At 35.8% G+C, this 14,697-nt stretch overlaps 1 protein-coding gene across 1 annotated transcript; it reads left to right on the top strand.

Annotated features, from left to right (window-relative positions):
• Positions 1-2,128: 2,128 nt before the first annotated feature.
• Positions 2,129-14,697, top strand: LOC117923555 (protein SCAR3). The gene is given in 10 exon segments (XM_034841897.1): positions 2,129-2,539; positions 7,591-7,754; positions 8,779-8,902; positions 8,978-9,107; positions 9,337-9,404; positions 9,557-9,729; positions 9,732-12,058; positions 12,151-12,255; positions 14,153-14,260; positions 14,360-14,697. Coding segments are annotated over 10 exon segments (3,405 nt in total). The 5' UTR covers positions 2,129-2,384; the 3' UTR covers positions 14,411-14,697.

Genomic DNA, 14,697 nt, shown 5'->3' on the forward strand with positions numbered 1-14,697 from the left:
CAAGACTTTCCTTCATAAACAGCATAATGATGCCTGAATTTACTCTCTTTACATAGATAATCAGGTAACAAGTTCACTAAGGAGAGCTGACTAGCTGTTGTGGGCGATATGGAAGCGTGGACTATAGTGCTGATTTCAGGGATATTGGTCCATTCAATTTGGCACTGACACTCCATTTATTTTACTTTCCACTTTCTTTTATGCCATTGGGGCTCTGCCCCTTAAAGCATTTCCACTTTTTCGTCAAATGATGCCATGCAAACCTAGAAGCTCAATCAGTGTTTAGTTTGTACAATTTCATTTTTCAAATGCATTTTATTTTAAGCTTCGAATATCAACCCTATATTAATTTTATAACTTAATTTTTTTTAAATGACCTTCAAAATAGGAATCATACTAGAAACGCATTAAAATTTCTCTAATGGCTCACACCAAATCTCTAATCTGAAGATCTGACTTAATCCACTCTCTACCTACTGGACTTGTCTAGAAAATGTGAATTAATTTGTTTTCCCAAAGTCTTTGCATTGTTTATTTTTCATCTACTTGTTAGTTAATTAAATAATGAATGTCATAATGGTCGATTCTTTAAACTTTAGGTGAACCAGCCTAGTTAGGCGACCAACTTTATTATTTTTATCGAAAGTTTCTCCTATTGTGATTTGATCCCTGACATCATCCTTTGTGACCCCTCAGATGTCAGAGCTAAATCGTTCCAATTTTGAAAATATAATCTTTATAAATCTTATTAAAATATCTCTCTTCTTAGATCTGAATGAATAAATTGACATTATATTTTCCATATTTCTTCCAATCATGCCTGTCGGCATTATTATTTTTATTTTTTCATTTTCTAGACATGTGTACTTTGTGTGGGCTAAGAGCTTAATGCAGCCATATGTTTGTGATATAAGGAAAATAAAAGGTTTTAATTTTTTTTCCCCTTTTCGCTTTTACGTAAAGAATGAAAATTTGGAAAAAACATGGATTTTTAATGAATCAAACATGAAAATCTTGATTTCTTCATATTTAATTAATCAAATAATTTCAGGACATGTTTAAAAACTATTTTTTATAATAATTTTCTATTATCTCAAACAAAAATATAAAAAAAACACATTTGATAATTAAAAATCAATTTTTATTTTTTGTTTTTAAAAATATAAAATATCACCGGAATAACTTTTAATTATTTTTTAAAAGTTATTTTAAGAAATAATTATACAAACACATAAAATGATTAAAATAAAACATTATATATAAAATTTATTTTTAAAATATTAAAAATATTTTAGATTTTTAAATAGAATTTTACTCTATAAAAATTAGATAATAATTTTTAAAAAGCTATTTTTAAAAACCATTTTTAATATCTTTTTAAAAACCATGACCAAACAATTCCTTGATTCTTTGGGATACGCAACTTTGACATCATATAACAAGCATGCCACTAGAGAGGAAAATTTTGCATTACAAATATGAGAAAGACACTATGGGAATTAATTGAAATAAAGTGACTTAATTTAATTAAGTGGATAGGTAACTAATCTTATGGTAAATTCTAAAAACCTTTTTTAATAAGGTTAGAGGGTAGCAATTTAATGAAAATAGATATGACATAAAAACAAAGAAACCAACTGATTAATACTTAATTTACTATTTTATCTTCATGAAATTTAATGATTCTAATGATGCCAAAACAGAATAATAGCTAAAAATAAGACGTTAATTAACTTAATTAACAAATAAGCTTGTTTGGAAATCTGAGGTGGCATGAATTAGGAAGAAAGCAATCCCTATGGCTATGAGCTTATTATTTTATTGCTAATAACAATATTGAAGTCTGTTTTATTTTGCCAAAAAAATAAGACATTAGAAAGGCGTGGGAACCACGTACCTTCTATTCAGGGAAAATGACACCTGTCTTTCGGGTATCCGTGTAAAATGAAAGGGATATGACAGCATTAACTATAGTGTGAAAAGGTTATATCCGTCATTTCATACTGTAATCCATGGGCACGCAAGTCATTATGAGAGAAGACCGAGGACAAAAGAGTACTTTAAGGGCCGTTCATCCCAGTGAGAATGAATAATGATGATGGGTGGAAGGATGCCTTGCAGAGTTGGCAATGTCTTCTTCCAGGGCTCATCCGTATAATACCAGATTGGAGAGGGGGCCAGGAGGCAGTAGCTATACTCCCCTGCTACTCTCTCATTGCAGTTAAACTGCTCCCATCCAACCACCCACTTTCTCTCTCTAATTCAGTACCATCACCACCCCTTTCATTTATTTTCCATTCATTCATTCATTCCTTTAATTTATTCCTCCATAAAACCGTGGTTATGCTTTCAGCAATTTAGAGAGAGAAAGTGGAGGAGGAGAGATGCCGTTGGTGAGGGTTGAGGTTAGAAACGAGTACGGATTGGGATTGCATGAGCTGTACGGCGATGCGAATAGAGAAGATCCGAAGGCCGTTCTTGACGGCGTTGCTGTCGCCGGTCTTGTTGGGATCTTGCGTCAGCTAGGCGATCTCGCCGAGTATGTTTTTCTTTTTCTTTTTGCTTGATTTTTGGATGTGTTTTTGGTTTGTGTTTTGGAAGTGGTTTTCTTGATTTGAGAAGCAAAAAAATCGTTTTGTTTTTAATGTTGTGGCTTTTGCTTCTGGAAGCTGGAAATGTACTTCTCGAATATTGATTTTTAGTTTTGAAGAGTTATGGATGTGTTTTAGAAGAGTAATTTTCTTGATTTGAGAAGGGAAGCTTGTGTTATTTCTTCTTTTGGAAGCTGGAAAGGTACTCCTAGAATGTTGTTTTTTTCCCCCTCTTTTTCCCTTTCCCTTTCCTTTCTTGTGTGGTTTAGTGATTTTTTGTTCTGAGTGTTGAGTTCATTGAAGGCGATGCGTGAATTTGCTTGAGTTTGTGACAAGGAGGGAAGTAAATAAAACAAGAAGGGGAAAAACGAAAGCAATTATGACTAGAATTTTGGAAATGCCTTTCTTGCTCTTGAAATTGGAATTTGCTGTTATTCTAGCTCTTAAAAGCAAGAAAAGTGTTTTTAAAGTGCTAAACAAACAGGTCTTATAGTATGTGGAATCCTTCAGGCAAATGGTCTTTTCATGAGTCCCTACCCCCTTTTATGTAGAGAACTCTGTTTGTTAGTGAAGAAAATGCAGGAGGCGAAAAGAAATTTGAATTTGGAATTTCAGAATTTTCCTAATTTGGGTTATGGGACAATAGAAGCATCGGATTAACCAGGCTAAGAACGAGTATTAGGCTTGGAAGAAGTGGGATTTCATTATTTGGATACAAAAACAGCATAAAGCATAAGATTTAAAATATCATTATTATTTTTTATCCTTCATCCTCAGTTTTCTCTCCAATCAAACCACTAAACTTAATATGTGCTTTAACTATCATCTTCAACTTGATGTCATAAAGCAAGATTACGTGGCAACTTAACTTAACATGTTGTATAATTATAATCTTCATCTTAACGTCAAAAAGCAAAATTAAGTGGCTACTAAGCTTGATATGTGGTATTACTATCGTCTTCAAATTGATGCCATAAAGCAACATTAAGTGGTGATTGTAATTGCTGGTTGATGACTATGTTATAGGATCTTGGATATGTAGACTATATAGTGGATGCTCTACGGTTTACATGTCCAAGATACTATAACATGGTCATAAATTATATGAAGGATGCATTGAGGCAATTGCTATTGATGCTACAAATTTTATTTGTGATTTTTGCATGTAACTTTTTGGCCTTTTCAACCATACCAGACATCAAAGAAGGCCCAACATAAGCCTAAAATTTAAACTTCTTCGTACATGTTTCTGAAACTCTATGAAAAATAATATAAATACTAATTTGGGTGTCTTACATTTAAAATAGGCACTCGAAATTAAGTGCATAGGAACACAGTTAGATTTCTTTGCAGAGGATCCTTTGCCTCCTTGAGTTGTAGCTTCAGTTTCTCCAGTTTTCCATTTTGGCTGTTGTTTTGTCCTGGATTCGAGTTTTTGGTTGTAGTTTTACTCTCTTCGTTTGTTCAGACTCTATGATGTATTTGAAGGACAACTCATCTTTTTCTGAACATTCTAATTCATACAATGAATTTCTGTTTTTAATTAAAAAAATTATAAGTTTTACTGACTATGACTTTCAAGATTTCTTACTGACTATTGACTGTGATGAATATGAGTTCCTCTATTTTCAAGTCATTAGCTGAATTTCAATACTTTTGCTTGTCTATTTTAGGATTGGTCATCTGTTTTCACCATCTAAGATGCTATTTTGTTTGCTGCTTGTTTTCTATTTGGGACCTTAGTATAGTTGTTAGTGATCATGATGAAAGACTCTTCAGAGAGTAAACCAGAATGTTGTGTATTTTATACTAGCTATGGGGCTTTGGGCTTGTTTCTAAAATATAATATTAAAATTATATTTGTGGCAGCTTATAAAAGGTTCTTAGTGGATTTGGTGATGTTTGATCATATTATATGATGTGACTTTGTCTTTTTTGTACATTTTCTAATTTATTTGCATTTTTTCCTTTTTAAAATCTCTTTAAACATTTTTTGCATATCATGATGCATCAGCTTATGTTGACTTTTGTCACCAATAATGAGTTGTATGAGGCTTGTGCATGGTCTATCTCCTAAGTTTAAAAGTACAGCTGAAATTTTTTTCTTTTAACAATGAATCATTATATGAATTTTGATCCATTATAAATTTTGGCCTAAGATCTTGATGTTGTCAATTGTGTTGTTGATGCATCATTGTGCCTGGGCTTTTAACAGCTGCAAATTTTCTCAAACATCCATTCATTTCGGTGGCAAAACACTCTTTGAGGACCAGTTTTTGCCTTGTGGAGGACCATTTTATTTAATATGACAACTTCTATTTCTACTAGTATTTATTAAACTTCTCCCTTTTTAATCCAAAGATGTTTTCTCTTTCACTCTTTCACTCTTTCCTAAGGTTAGAAGTGGAAAGGTTTGTAACTATTTGAAGGAGTTCAAGTCAACAACTACTTGGAGGAACTAGAATTCCGACTTTAAAAAAATTAGTATTCAAGAAGAAATCATAACATAACTTTTTTTTTTTTTTGACAAGTAAGAGATTGTATTAATAAAAGCGCATAAAGAGTGCAACAGTATAGAAATCATAACATAACTTAAAATTGGGCTTGTCATATAAATCCAAGATTTGATTGAATAAAAGAAAATTGGAATGTCAACTTCCATCCCTCTTTAGAAAAGAAGAAAAGTTATATAAATTTTCATATGAAGGGCAAGCAACATAGGAAATTTAGAGACAACCAAAGGCGATGGAAAATTTGGCTCTAAAGGTGGCACAACTTGGGCTACTAGATATGCAGAGTGTTAGAACTTGGTTATGGAAGTGTGTCTGCTTGATCCTAATCTGGTGACATTGAGGTTTTGATGGATTATTGGTAGTGGGTTTCTTGTACCATGGTATGATAAGAACTCAAACTTAGTACTTTGAGAGGGTTAATCAAGCTTGCCTTAGTACATATGAGTGCTTAAAAATAACCCCGTGCTTGCATTTGTTGCTACTTGGATTTGATTAGTTTACCAGTGCTTTGGCTTGAGAGTATTTTAAAGTTTCATGGATGAACTGAGAAGTTGGCAATGGAAATTAGCTTCTTCATGGTATCAAAAGGTGATGGTGGTGTGGAAATTGGAAGTGGGTCAGCTAGGTGGCAGTGCTATGCTTCTGGTTATGTTATAGTGTTGTGGCATTGTCATGGTGTAGAAATGGATGATGTAGTGATGGCAGGTATTGGTAATACATCAACAGTAGTGTGCTGGTTGTATGGCATGGCTTTTTTTGGTAATTGGTGCTATTTGATAAAGATGAAAAATATGGTCTTTGTGTTTAAAGAATGGTAGAGGTGGTGGCTTTTGTGGTGATGAAGTATTTCAGATTTATGGTGGTGTCATGATGGGTGGGAACAGGAGGGGGCAATGGTTTTTTGACCAGGTTGTCCTTAATTGATGAATTTTTAGATTTCCTTTGAACATAGAATTGCCTTATGACAGAATATTGGAACTTAGTTACATCCATACTTGTCAAGTGTACCCATACTTGGATAGCTTAGGATGAGAGGGCCAAAACATTTTTCTATTTTATTGCCCTCACCAACCTTTTTGTTTGCCTCTACTATGATTAACAGGTGTCCTGGAATTAGGTATTTTGCATTATTTGAAATCCACGATACACCATCTTCTGTGTCCTACTTTGTATAATTTGGTATACCATATAAAAGGATCGATCAAGGGGTTGTATTGCATCATCTTCTTTTCTTTCTTTCTTTATTTCTTTTTATGTTTCAATTAAAAATGAGTAAATGGTACAATCAAAGGCAAACACATGCATGCACCCCATTAGAAAGGTTCCTTGTTTGTGGATATTTTTGGCTAATCTGCAAGGCTGCATAAATGTGTAAACCGGCTAATTTGCAGGTGGGGCTTGGTTGATTTTCTTTCTTTCTTTTTTTTCTTTTTTCAGTGGCAGATTGTTGTTTATAGTGCTTAATGGATGGCCAAATGCAGCTCAGTGAATGTTTGCCACATACATGTGCTATACCATATCATGCTTATAGGCATTACTGTTCTAAATGGAAAGCATGACTTTCCTCCTAGAACTTGAATTTGGTTTTCCTAGAATTATTTTTTTTTGTCCCATATGTTCAGTTATGAAGTTAGGACCAAAGGATTTAGTCATCTCAACTGAAAATCAATTAGCTATTAATGAGATCAAGTTAATCCTCTTTATATGGTTTGACATCATATGCACACAATCATATTGGGGCTTAACTATCCAGAGGCTACAGTGGGGCTTGACAATCCCACAACACCTCTCTCCTAAGACTTTTACTCATCTCAAGGCTTATGGTGGGACCCAACCATCTCTAGCCTTACACACCCATCCTGGAGTCATTTTCCAACTGTGGAGCAACATTGTTGCATGTCTGATAATCTCTTCCCCAATTTGGAGCTCCTGTAACTCAAACTCATAACCTAGCTTTGATACCACTTGTTAGGACCAAGGACTTAACTATCTCATCTAAAAGCCAATTGGTTTTTAGATGAGATGGTTAAGTCCTTAAGCATAACAAGGTGAAATTTGGATATTTGATTCTCAGCTGAAATTTTTCTCCCTTTACATGTAAAAAAGTGAACTTTTAGTGGTTTGTTCTAGCAGTCAGCTATATATCTTTGTGGATAATCATGCTTAGGTTCATGGTTCAAATACAGTTAGTTGGAGTGCATGATATATATTATGGGCCCAAATCCTACAAGTTAAGTTTTTAGAAAAATTGGTTGTTCAACACAAATACAGTGAGATGACTTTGTATTGAACTCATCAAATGGAGGAAAATTTCATTGTCTTCCCTATGAAGAATTATTGCCATAGTGTAGTATCAACTTTTTAGGGTATTAGGAATTTGTATGTGATAAAATAACTATTATGGGGCTCGTCTTTCCCTGTCATTTCTATACAGATTAATGCTTATACAATTTCATCACTGAGACGATATTTTTGAAATGATGTAGATTTGCTGCAGAGGTTTTTCATGGCTTACAGGAGCAAGTGACAACTACAGCTTCTAGAAGTCATAAATTGTTGGTTCGTGTACAACAAATTGAAGCTGCACTCCCTCTACTTGAGAAGTCCATACTGGCCCAAAGAAGCCACATACATTTTGCTTACACTGCTGGTACGGCTCTGGTACCTGTGCTTTACTCTAATGTTTCTAATATTTCTAAACATGTTTATGAACACCTTTAAATGAATAAACATTACTCCAGCTTGTGTGAAATTGATACAAATTGGAGCCCAGCTAACTGCAGAAAATTTTCTTGATCAACCAAGAACTTGGTATCTTTTCCATGCTTATTTTTAATTTACTTATGGACTCAAACTCATCTGAGCTTGAACTCATTATCAAAATTTGAGTGGATTCAGATCAGTGACCTTTTCTCTCCTGCAACCTTTTCTAATTCAGAGTAATCTACCCTGCACTGATCCTCAAGTTATTTTATGATTTTTCTAATTCATAAGGATCCACTCTAGACATTTGCTAAAACTTATTGGTTCTTGATAATCTTTCTGCATTTATTCTACCACCAACTGGACTGGGATGAATGTTCTGACCCAAGTAGCCAAAGCTTAGTGTGAGAGCAGCCATATTTATAATACCATAAGGTTGAAATTGATTCAAGAGTGAGTAACCATATGTATGTGAGTATATATTTTGGTGTGTGTTTAGTTTAAGTGTACTGCCCAATCTGGTGGACAAATAAACTGAACAAATAAACTGAATACATGTGATCTGTAATAAATAAATTGGAGAAGCTGATTCAGGTCTGTTGGGACAAATTTCTTTGTTTATGGCATCTCGCAGTCCTATTGGAATGATGATGTGTGATGGTGCCAATCCATCTACCTGCAAGTTATCACATTTGGTCCATGTGTGTGATCACTTGGCTGATTCATTAGGATCTGTTAGTGTAAAGTTTGAATCTTTAAAATTATCAACAACTTAATAGATTCATTTTTGCATGTGATAAGCGTGTCATGGTGCCAATACATGGATTGGTTTCAAGTGATGATTGTAATAATACAGCATGGATGTCAATGCCGAAGTTGTTTCACAATGTTTTTCTTTCTCATGTTTCCCATAGCTCTGCTTTGATCTTAGAAACAATTCAGATCCTTTATAGAAAGCAGTGGCTTTGCAGGTTCCAACTGGCATGCCAGTATTCCAAATGAACAAAATCATTTCATCTACCATGACTTGCCACGATTTATCATGGATTCCTATGAAGAATGTCGTGATCCTCCACGTTTGCACTTGCTGGACAAGTATGGTTAATGATTGCAGTTTAAATTCCCATCTTCCTGACCTGTTGGATGCTTAACCTTCTGCTTTGCTTTCAGATTTGATACTGGTGGCCTGGGATCCTGCTTAAAGCGATATTCAGATCCAACCTTCTTTAGGAGAGCCTCAGTTGGCTCTGATGAAGCAAATGCTGAAAAGGCCCAAAGAGATAAGGCTCGCAAAATAAAGGTACTTGCCTGCGTGATGAAAAGCCCAACCACACTGTTTTAATTCTTTATTGGTATGCAGACATAACTATGGCATAAATTCTCAAAATAATTGGTTTAATTTATGTTTTCTATTATTTATATATTATTCCACACTATATAAATATAGCATTTGGCAAACTCAATTATCACCTCAGTGCTGTTGCTAATTGAAATTTTGCCTTAATGATGGAACATGTATAAATGGGCAGAAGAAAAGATCATTGCAGAGGAATGGAGAATTATCTCGCAGTGCATCAATTTCGAATCGCAGTGGCAGGTACTTTATTCATAACATGTAATGTATTGGTGTAGAAACTGGTTGGTGATAATGTTTTCCTGGAGACTTCTTAAATTTTAGTAGTTTGACTTATACACTGGTAACATTTTCAGTTTGAAGCAATTACATGTGATATGAATTTGAATATGCAGAGTGCAATATACTTCTGCAAATGTTCGTGGGCAAACTTCTCCCTCTCGAACTGTCTCCACAGTTGACATGGCATTGAAATCTGATCTCGGAGACCATTCAAATTCTTTTGATTCAAGAACTGGGTCAGGCTATATAGAATGTGTTTTCCATCTAAGCTCCCCATTCAACCTGAAGAACAGCAACCTAAGGGATCATCCTCTGGTTTGAAGATGCAGATTCACGATACCTTTGATTCAGCCTCACCAGATGGACAGACCAAACTTCTAGAAAATGGTTTTCCACACAATTCACCACAGAAGCAAACTGGCTGTAGTTCATCTTGTGTTACCTGGGATGAAAAGACAGAAATAGTGGAGCCTAAGGGTCAGGAGTCTGATGGGGATGAGGCTTCAGAGATGCTCCCAACAATCTGTAACCTTGAAACACAGGAGAGGGCCCCTGTTAGCATTAGAAATGTTGACGAAATGGACATACTACTTGTTGATGACCCTGTTAGCATTAGAAATGTTGACGAAATGGACATACTGCTTGTTGATGAAAATTCTCCTAAATCAATCTCGGGAGGGAACCAGATTGATGAAATAGAAAGTGAAACAGATAATTACATGGACGCGCTTAACACCATTGATTCAGAATCTGAAAATGATTTTGATTGCCAAACGAAACGAGAAGTGGAGCAATACTCCTCCCACTTTAATAATGAAGGAACAGAAGATAGAGATAATAAGACGCTTGGGTCAGAACATCATCCATCTGATCTTGAATCTTGCACCGCATCCCACAGTTCCTCAAACCAAGGCATGTCCTTGAATTCACCCAATTCAGTTCCTTCAGTGTGTTTGGTCCATGAACAGCCAACACTAATAGCTGGCAAATCTCCTCCTTCTGAGAGCTCACCAGTCATTGAGGCAAGTGCTGATTTTCTTGATGGTTCAAAAAGGGAGTCTGTCATTAGCAATCTGTCATCCTCCACATCCCCAATTTCTAATTCTCAGGGGCCAACAGACGATAAGGTCAGAAGCAGTTTTTGTGAGTCTCAAGAATCTTCTGCTGATGTTTCCAGTGTTCATTCGGTTAAGTTTTGGACAAATGGTGGCCTGTTAGGTCTTGAGCCCTCAAAACCTCCAGACTTCAGTGTGTCAAATGCTGTAAATCCGGATTCTCGTCCTTCAACTTGCTCTGTTATGCAGACTGGTGATCCACGATCAGGGAAACTTGATAGGTCGGTTGAGAACTCTGTATGTATTGAAAAGGATCTGGCTTCTAAATGCTCTACATCACGCCCTGGTGATCAAGAAGATGGTGTCTCCATAAAGAGGAAATCTTGGGGATTTTCATCGGCTGGTTTAGATACCAAACCTGAAAAACTTAGTGATTCTCATCAGAGTGCTAGGTTTGGTCATGCCCATGAGCAGGGTTTGAATGTTGCTGGTCCTGTGACACCTAGAACTGAACTGCCAGTTGTCCCAGATGAAACTGGATCTATTGAAACCAATAAAGAGAACAATGAAAACTCATCTAGAGGGTTTGGACTTGGTCACACATTACTCATAAATGGATTTCGAAGAAATGTATCCCTTGTCCAGGATGAAAAATCTGAACCAGCTAGCTCTGCAAAAAGTAGTGCATTTGAGGAGACAAGTGGGCACCAAAGTGTTTCATATCAAACTTATCCTGAGACTGACTTCAAAAAGCAGTTTGGCCGTGAATCTCCAATAAATTCACTTTCTTCTTCACCACCCCTTGAACAGATGAAAATATCTTTCCACCCCATAAATGGCTTCGAGACTTCCAAATTGAAACTTAAATTTCCTGATGGTAGTCACTGTAATGAAAGCATCAGAGATATGTTTCCTTCATTTCAATTGGTTCCAGATCCTGCTACTCCTTTGCATGACATTGATTTCGACTCTGATGATGACACGTTCTGTCGGTCATCTCCTTGTATGTCTGATGATTGTCTTAGCCATCACTCTGAGTCAAACTCTGAGCAGTGGGAATGTAGTGAAACTCTGATAAACAAGGATCACGAGCTATATGATGCCTTATGCAGGATCTCATCAACAGAATCTGTTTCAAGTTCTCAGGAGCTTGAGGGAGTAGCCCATGGAACCATTCGTGCAGACTCTGGACACATTGCAAATGGTGTGGAACCTTCTCAGTCTGGTCTTTTACTTGATCTTCCAAGTTTTGATGCTGTGAATCCTTTACTTAAACAAGAAATAAAAGATGATTCTGATCCAAGAGTTTTGCTGGAAGTACAATATCCTAAGGAGTCTATGCCACCGCCACCACCTCTGCCGCCACTTCAATGGCGAGCTTTGAAACCTGACTCAGATATGGCAGAAGAAAAACAATATGTCATATCAGAAGCTTTAGATCATTTGTTTGATCTGAAGCTCTTGGAATCTACGGATTCCCAGCACAGTGAACCAGTCCTAGCTAGGCAACAACAAAATGTGGAGGCCAATGCATGTAAACCAAAAAGCAATGTGATTGAGGTAGTTTTCTTTCTCTGTTTTTCACTCATCAGATGGAACACAGTGTGAAATGGGAACTGCCTAGTTGCTGAGAATGAATCCTTTGGTTGCAGAAGCAGGACAGGCAGAAGTCAAATGGGCAGAAAGAAGTGAATGAGGCTGCAAATGGCAAGAAGATGGATGAAAGGGAAGATTTCCTTGAGCAAATCAGAACAAAAGTGAGTATCCATCTTCTTTTTATTTACTAGCTTTCTGTAATCCTAGTGAACATGAGGCAGCAGTATTTATGGGGCTTGTTTAAAATAAAAAAGGTTACATGTGCCCATATATGATTTGAAAAGTATTTAAAGGTTACATGTGCCCATAAATGATTTGAAAAGTATTTTAACTTAAAAATGTGGGCATCCTTACAAGTTACGAGGAGGAAGCTGTGATTTTTAAATTTCTTGAAGTTAGCTGCATGTCTGTGGCTCAACTTTTCCCCTTCTATTGAGACATCTTCCATGGGTTGTATTCATGATTCTCTGCTACTTCCTGTTATGTTGTTAGACTGATATCTAAATCTATATTTATACCACATGGCATGATGATGAAGAAGATCTCATAGTCGTTCCCTGTGAATAAAAAATATTGGAGTACTTATATTCAAAGGGAAATTTTACAAATTTCTAATTTCTATAAAATCAATATGCATTATGTATAAAATAATTAAAGAAAACCTTACACTAGTGGCCCACCATTGATAAAAAGACACTTCATTTTTATTTAAAGCAGAATTGTATAAATATCTGTCATTTACCCACATCAAAATGTATGAGATTGCCTGCCTGGATTTATTTTCCTCTCCAATTCACTACTCTTCCATTGCTTGTATGTTGATTAGAGCTTAGTATACTTTAATCAAGCATTATTAGAACAATCAACTTGTTTTCAGATTTCATTGGCAAATCAATGTGTATTTGATTGTGTGAATGGATTAAATAGGTGTTACTTGAAGATGGGGTCTTTGTAATTTATAACCTAAAGTGGTGTACATGCAATGCACATGATGGCCTCAACTACCATGGGATAATTGTTCTAAAATATATTGTTGACAAGCATAAGCCTTTTAATTTTTCAGCATTAGGAGTCATGCACCAAGACCTTTTTCTTTTGTATACAATTTTGAAATTACAGTGGAGGAAATCATTTCACCTCTTATGGTAATTTGGTGAGGATGAAGCCACACAAACAGCTTATTTTTTTCACCTAAAACTAATTTAGAAGGCAGTGGTACAGGAGAAACTATAAGCTTCCATAATATCTTCATCATAATTATTGCTTTGTCATTACTGGTTTAGGGTTGACGTCATGAATCTTTCTCCACAATGGAGTCGTAGTGATGAGATGAGCTTTCAGGTGTTTGCTCACTAGTATCATCTGTGTTTTTTAGATTTAGTTACTCAGTTCAGAACCTTTTCCAAGGACCATAGTCACCTGTGTTTTCAGAGATATTTTATGGATATGTCAGAGTCATCCAATTTAGCTCTCCTTAGTTTCATCTGCATGAAAAGCAATTGATTGTCTTGCTGTGTTGAAGTAATTTCCCCTTTTTAAGTTCAATGATATGCAAGTCACACAAAAGTTTTATGTGAAGCACATCTCTTCTTTGTCAATCTGGCTCAAATTCTCTTGACAATATCCTCCCCATTTTTTTCTGCCTTGCATGGATTGACTTCAGGTGTAAGCAAATTAGTTGCTTTGTGGTCTCAATATGAATTTACTGCATTCATGATATTGAGATTGTTCACCAACTGTATGTCTCCTCCAGTAATACCACATTGTGCATAACTGTCAAAATTTCACAGAGAAGTTTGTGCCGTTTTGCCTAAAAAAGGGAGACCAATAGTTTAGATATAAAATTCCAGCAGAACTGATCTTGAGTGAATAAGATCCTCCTGCCCAAGATAAAGCTTTATACTTTCACCATCTGTAAGTTTGTCCTCCCAATCATAAGTATCCAACAGTACTGGTTGTATTTTGAGGTAGAGCCTGTACCTTTATAGTAGTGATGATGATGAGAAAGTTCATTTTTGGTCGCTCACATGTGTTTTTACCTACATTATGTTATCCCAGTCGTTTAGCCTGCGACGCACAGCGACTCCAAGGCTGACGGTTATGCCAGCACCCGCTACTAATGTCTCAGTCACGGCAATTCTGGAAAAGGCAAATGCAATCCGCCAGGTTATCTACATGTGCTCTTTCTTTATGTTTTCCATTTTCTCTTTCCCATTCTCTTGTTATGTGCTCCACCGATCAGTTTTCCAACTGAAAATTTGTCAGGCTGTTGGAAGTGATGATGGAGAAGACGATGATAACTGGAGTGACACTTGATTTTCTCTCGATGTGATTATGGCAAGCCCATGAGAAGCTGAAACGATTGTAGTTTTGGATTTGGTGAAAGTTTGATGAGGCTTTGTTAATATATATGTGAATAATTTGGGTTCCTTTGTGTAATTAATTTGTAGGGCATATCCTGTATCTTAATGCAATTATTTCTTCAATTCTTCAATTATGTTGCTCTAAACGCTGAGTTAGGATATCGAGTCCACCATGGTGTACCCTATGTTTATGAGGCTGTAATTTATGCATAATGCCTGAGAAAATTCCTTTTTTGGTAA

The sequence above is a fragment of the Vitis riparia genome, chromosome 10 (genome assembly GCF_004353265.1).
Source record: "Vitis riparia cultivar Riparia Gloire de Montpellier isolate 1030 chromosome 10, EGFV_Vit.rip_1.0, whole genome shotgun sequence".
Taxonomy (NCBI): domain Eukaryota; kingdom Viridiplantae; phylum Streptophyta; class Magnoliopsida; order Vitales; family Vitaceae; genus Vitis; species Vitis riparia.